At 33.6% G+C, this 7313-nt stretch overlaps 1 protein-coding gene across 1 annotated transcript in view; it reads right to left on the reverse strand.

Annotated features, from left to right (window-relative positions):
- LOC116086963 (heat shock factor protein 3-like) overlaps nucleotides 1–7313 on the reverse strand; it is a 72182-nt gene that overhangs the window by 22436 nt on the left and 42433 nt on the right. The window contains exon 4 of the mRNA XM_031365276.1: nucleotides 1980–2104. Coding sequence (XP_031221136.1) covers nucleotides 1980–2104 — 125 coding nt within the window. The remainder of the gene's footprint in view (nucleotides 1–1979; nucleotides 2105–7313) is intronic.

The raw sequence follows: 7313 nt of genomic DNA on the forward strand, positions 1-7313 counted from the left end.
AAAAAAAAAAAAAAAAAAAGCCATATTTAGACTAGTGACAGCTAATCTTGATGACAGCTACCTTGATGATGGTCAGGTTTTAAATAGGAAGAGTACCAAGTGGCAATATTTTTTTGGATGATATTTTTATGTTGAAAGTCCTGATGTAAATATATTTTGTTTTAAAAAAGCACTTTTAGTTGTTTTGCATATAGTAAATGTACATGCCTTTAACTCTGCAAACAAGCCCATAGCATTTAGATAAAGTTCAGACACACAGATTTATGCATATTTATATGCAGAGGGTGATAAAAGAACAAAAGTTGCCTTAGAGAATAACTTTAGGCATTTAACAGACCAACATGAAGATAATAATTAAACTCCCATTTGTTAAATCCTAGATATACACACACACACACATACACACACACACATATGTATATATAGACATACATACATACATATACATGATATTTTCTTTATTTACATTTCAAATGTTATCCCCTTACCCGGTTTCCTCCCTTCCTGATAACCCCCTATCCCATTCCCCACTCCCTCTGCTTCTATGAGGTTGTTCCTCCACCCACCCATCCACTCCTGCCTCTCTGCCAATGATTCCCCTACACTGGGGCATCTGTCGAGCCTTCATAGGCCAAGGACCTCTCCTCCCATTGATGCCTGAAAGGCCATCCTCGCTACAAATGCAGCTGGAGCCATGGGTCCCACCATGTATATGGATATATGCCTAGGAGTGGTATATCTGGGTCATCTGGTAGTACTCTGTCTAATTTTTTGAGGAACTGATTTCCAGAGTTGTTGTACCAGCTTGCAATCCCACCAACAATGGAGGAGTGTTCCTCTTTCTCCACATCCTGTCCAGCACCTGCAGTCACCTGAGTTTTTGACCTTAGCCATTCTGACTGGTGTGAGGTGGAATCTCAGGGTTGTTTTGACTTGCATTTCCCTGATGACTAAGGATGTTGAACACTTCTTTAGGTGCTTCTCAGCCATTTGTGTTTCCTCAGTTGAGAATTCTCTGATTAGCTCTGTTCCTCCCTTTTTAAAAATAGGGTTTAAATCCTAGTTTCTTAAGTAATCAAGTGACTGACAAACTGAACAGACAACGAAAGCCATTATTGATAAAATATAAAATCTTATCCTCTTAACCGATTTTCCTTTTCAAATGTTACTAAGAGTAGAACAATATTTTTAGGAAAGCCTTGTTGCTTTGGAAATAGAGAAATTGGTTCTGGTCCTATATCAGCAAAATAAAGTTGGCTTCATAAAAATCCTTTATGTCTTGATTTTCTGCACATAGAATCTCATGTTAATTGTGATTTTAGTGTTTGATAATCTTACTCTTAGGAGACAGTCAAACTTATCCATACATATCATCTGTAAAGTAAATAATAGGTTATAACATTTTCTTAAAGTTATTACTGTGCATATTTTTAGCTGGTTAAAATTCGCCTTACAATATTCCTTCCTAAATTAAAGCCTTACTGTTAGAGACATTTCTTGGTGTGTTATGGACTCTGATTCTTCATAAAACACTGAAGACTATATTAAAGAATTTATTTTATAGGCCAAACTGAAATAAGAAAGAACAGACTGAATGAAGAATCAGAAAGTGCATTAGTTGTGTACATCAGAGTACTTAGATACAGAACTCATAATTTAACATCCTTGTCTAGTTTTCTTTCTTGGTTAAAATGGAAACTTCTATCTAGCTTAGTATTCATATTTCTGTTGTTGTCTTATATCCTAGTGATTTTCCTTCTGGTTTGTACAGTGGTATGCTAGGCCATCATAGCAATATTTTGCTACTGGCTCATTAATAGCAATTCAAAATTTAAAGCATTTGAAACAGGGTTGTCTTTTAACTTAAAAGAAATCACACCAAAAGTATCATGCAAACTAAGAGTGGAGCTTCACAAGTCTGAAGTAGTCAAACTTAAAACCTTGGTAACAGATGCTAGAACATTCAGACTATCACGTACTGTTTCATTTGTGTATATTTGGCATCCATGTTCCTCTGCATATCTTTAAACTCTTGCAATTCAGTCACAATTTTCTGAAACTCATCAGAGTAGAGGCTGGCATCTTCAATTTTTATTGTTGGCACCTAAAATGAGAACATTATAGTTAGGCTGGTTAAAATTTTGGCATATCATTAACTGTCCATTATGAGTACTAATAAGAAAGGGAAAAAAGCATAATAAATGGAAAAAAGTACATTTAATTCTATAAACGTACCTTGATTATAGTACTACACCATGCATGCTTCTTATTATAGTTATTACACACATTTTTATATTTCCACTAACTTGAAAGCTCCTGGAAGTAAGACATATAGTTCCTGGGGGCTGGAGAGATTGCTCATCAGTTAATAGTATTGGCGGCTCTTCCACAGGATCCAGGTTATTCTGTACCTCAAGTCCTAGGGGATATGATACCCTCTTCTGGTCTGTGCAAGAACTACATGTACATGGTAGATAGGCAGATATGTAGGCAAATTCCCACACACATAAAAATTAAATGAAAAATGAAAAAATGTAGTTTCAGATATAATTCCTCATGATCTCAAGAACAATACCTTATAAATACTTACAGACATATGTATTATATATATCACATTATATACATATATGTACAACATACATATATAGTTACAAACATATATATATACATATATGTACAACATACATATATCTGTGACTATATATATATACATTTACAGCATTTGAAACAGGGCTGTCTTTTAACTTAAAAGAAATCACACCAAAAGTATCTATACATATATATATATATATAAATATATATATATATATATACACACACACACATATATATCATAGTTGTATTGGCATACATTTATAACCACAGAACTATGGAGGCTGAGGAAAGGAGATCTTAAGTTTGAGGCCAAAAATGCCTCATCCCTCCCAAAAAGGAAAAAAAGTAAAAACTCTAAGATTTTCTATCATTAATGAAATGACAATACCTTACAGGGTCAAAAAGTTCAATTTATAGTAAGTACTACAATATAACCTAATATATGGGATTTTGACAAGGTATACTAATTTAGAAATGTTTTGTTATACACACATGTCATTCTGTTTAGAGTTCAAGTGTGAACCCTTCCCTCCATTTTCCTATTGGGAGTGATTATGAGCATAAGGTATATTTCATGAATATCTACATTGTGGCTAAGTCTCAGAAATAACCCATAATAAACTACAGATTCATTTTAGGGCTGCTGAGATGTAAGCATATCATACTATGTGGTTTTTATGAAATGAAACACCGTACATACTGTGGTTCTATAACTTAATGCATAATAATGCACAAAATAATGTGAAAATTAATTTTGCAGGTAGTGATTAGAACAGCTTAAATGATTTGTATGTATATTGTTTCTAAAGGTCTACAAGATGTATTATCTCCATAGTCAATGCAACTTTGAAAAGTTTCATTCATTCAGAATCTCATAGTATGGGTAAAATAAAAGTTTATTATTTTTAATGCAAATGACAGAAGTAATGAAAATAATTTAAACAAACAAAACATTATCAATTATTTTAAATTGAAGCTTTATATCACACTACATCTGTGAATAGAAACTAGTGATTCCTGTTCCCTCAGAGTACAACTTCAAAATTTTGAACAGAAACTTCTACCTTGTTTTACCTGCTGTAAATGTGTTTGAAGAATAAGCTGATCTGTGAAACAATGCTGTGCAATTAACAGACCAGAGAGAAATTGTATATTTCAACTTTAAAACATTGGCCATGAAAAGTGGTATACAGTAAACTGCAAATGATCAGTACAGATAATAATGTATTTTAGCAGGATTCAGAAGAGGAAGCAATTACATTAGCAATGAGCCAGGTTTCTTTTTTGATTCTGTAATGAAAAACACATACCTACTACCTGGATAGTTCATAAACTAGGCATCTCATCTTCAGATAGTATGTGTCCCTTCTATAATATATATCAAACTAATGGAATAAAATCATCAAGCCATTGCTACATAAAATTATGCCTTTGTTTTTAGCCATAAGAAATTAAAATAAAAATAAGGTATCTTTATATATATATACATATATATATATATATATATATATATAATTACTTTCACTAAGTCGTGAGACATGAGAATCACTGTTCCCCATGAAGAAGTTTTAATCTCAAATTAAACACTCCTCAGGACTTGTCTTGAAGTTATTCTCAATTAGACCAAGAAGATTAAGTGTTCAGTAGAATCAGAGATGACTGAAGATGACTCCTTTTTCAGTGTGATTGAAAAATGACTCACTGAAGCACTATTTTTCATTTTCTACTCCTAGAATTGAAACTGTCATAAAAGCTGTTTCAATTTGGTATTAAAAAAGCCCAAATTTTGTCTATTTTGGTGGTACGTTTTTCTTATGATCACTTCATACATTAAGATGAAGGAATCAGAATATTCCAAAAGGCCCTCAGATGAATTTATGCAAAGGTATGGCTGATAGGTTGAAGATTAAACAGCACTCTATGGTAATACCAAATTGGTATAGAAAAGAAAGAAATTTCCATTCAAAACGTACAGAAAATGTTTTCAGCAATGCATTGAGGAAAATATCCCACCTATGAAAAGAGATGCCAACCTAGATATAAGGAGCACTTTGACATGAACAGAAAATAAACATGAGTTTCCCTTCAATTAAACCATTAACTAAAGAGACTCCCCCCAAAAGTATACTGAGAGCAGCATAAGAGACATCACACACAAAAACAGGCTTCTGGGAGTAACATTAACAATGAAAAAAAGTACTAAAAGTTGGGAAATGATATATTTCAAGTTTTGAAAGACAACTACCATTTAAATTACTATACCGAGCAAAATTATTGATAAAAATTTAAGAAAAAAGAAAGCTTTTTAATGATAAACAAAACAATAACAACAACAATGACAAAAATCAGGCTAAACACATTCATGACCACTAAGCCAGCTCTATGGGAGATACCAGAAGGAGTCCTTTGGAATAAAAGACCACAGGAAAAGTAAACTGCACTTTTTATAATACTTTGGCAGAGGAATAAGGAAACCCCAAACCACAAAACAATAAACTATCAGGAATTAACATACATCTTTCAACAATAAACTGATTATGACAGGTATTAATTCCCTAGGCAAAAGGCAAAGACTAGAAGATTAGGTTAAAAACAGGATCTATTGATTTGTTCCCTCCAAAAAAATGACAGTTCTGGTGAAAGGATGGAAAATGTTGGGGTTTTTTCCTAAGCAATTGAAACAACAACAAAAAAATCCTCTACTATAGGTATATTATAATTAAAACAACAGACATACAGAACAACAATAGGATAGAGAAAGCAGCAAGAGAAAAGACACACATCATATATAAAAGAAAACCTATCAAATAACAGTTGATTTCTCAATGGGAACTTTGAAAGCCAGAAAAGGATGAAACAATGTAATCCAAGTTCTTAATAAATACAGATACCAACTAAGACTACTGTATCTGGAAAAGCAATCTGCTAGAGTTGAAGCAGAAAGAAAAACCTTACTATATAAAATACCTAACAGAATTCATATCCATTAAACCAGCCCTACAGGGTATATTGGAAACAGTACCTTGAGCTGAAGAGAGGACCATAGGGAAAAAAATGAAGATACAATTACTGACACATAAAATACAACTAAGAGCACAACAACAAAATGAATATAACCAGCATATACCTTTCAGTAATAACTTAAAATATAAATGGCCCCAACTCTCCAACCAAAAGGCATGGGCTCACTGAATGGATTAAGAAATGAAATTAATTTTATATTTAAAAATGGGGAACACCTTAAAATGAACAGATTGGGAAAAATGCTGCAAACATGGGGCCAGGAAGTAAACAGGCATTACTATCTAAATGTCTGATAAAAATGACATCAAAGTAAAATTGATTAGAAGAGATAAAAGGACACATCATTCAAATCAAAGGAACAATTAGGCAAATGGAATAAAATTCCAAATACATATGCACCAAATTCTGGTACAACCATTTTCTTAAATAGTGTAAGATTGATATTAATGACATAGATTAGTAACAACCCAATAACTGTAGGTGACTAGCAGGACCCAGGCATGCAGGAACTCCACCAGTCCAGTGGCATGGGTTAATTCCAGTCTATCTGGGCCAGTGCCATGAGCTGACCTTGGGTGTAAACTCTGCAGCTATTCCCATAGTACCTAGAGGAAGCTCCACTATCAGGCACTCTAACGTACAGGATCATGGGATCCCAGGATCCCAGAATCACAGGATCAGAGAGACAGCTTGACTCTGAGGAGTTCTGACACAACCAGGATCACAGGAAGGACAGGCTCCAGTCAAATTTAGCCAGGGCAGGAAGCACTAGAGATAACCAGATGTCAAGTGTAAGAACATAAGCAACAGAAAACAAGGTTACTTGGCATCATCAGAACCAAAATCTCCCACCATAGGAAGTCCTGGACACAGTATCACACCAGAAAAGCAAGGTTCAGATATAAAATCACTTCTCATGATGATGACTTTAAGAATGACATAAAATCCCTTAAAGAAATACAGGAGATCACAGGTAAACAGCTAGAAGCCTTTACCTTTTAAAAGAGTAAACACAAAAATTCATTAAAGATCTATAGGAAAACACAATCAAACAGGTGAAGGAAATGAACAAAACCACCCAGGATCTAAAAATGGAAATAGAAACAATAAAGAAATCACAAAGAGAAACAGCCCTGGAGTTAGAAAACCTAGGAAAGAAATCAGGAGCCATAGATGCAAGCATTACCAACAGAATTCAAGAGATAGAAGAGAGAATCTCAGGGACAGAAGAAACTACAGAAAACATTGTCACAACAGTCAAAGAAAATACAATATGCAAAAAGCTCCTAACCAAAAACATTCAGGAAATCTAGGACACAATGAGAAGACCAATCCTAAGGATAAAAGGTATAGAAGAGAGTGAAGACTCCCAATGTAATGTCCCAGTAAATATCTTCAACAAAATTATAGAAGAAAACTTCCCTAACCTAAAGAAAGAGATGCCCATGAATATGTAAGAAGCCTACAGAACTCCAAATAGACTGGACCAGAAAAGAAATTCCTTCCACCACATAATAATCAAAACACCAAATGCACAAAACAAAGAATTTTTTATTAGATATTTTTTTATTTACATATCATATATCTCCTTTCCCAGTTTCCCCTATGAAAAAAAGAAATTAAAAAAATATTCTCCAGATCCATCCATTTACCTAAGAATTTCATAAATTTATTGTTTTTAATAGCTGAGTAGT

Source organism: Mastomys coucha, chromosome X, assembly GCF_008632895.1.
Source record: "Mastomys coucha isolate ucsf_1 chromosome X, UCSF_Mcou_1, whole genome shotgun sequence".
In the NCBI taxonomy this organism is placed as follows: domain Eukaryota; kingdom Metazoa; phylum Chordata; class Mammalia; order Rodentia; family Muridae; genus Mastomys; species Mastomys coucha.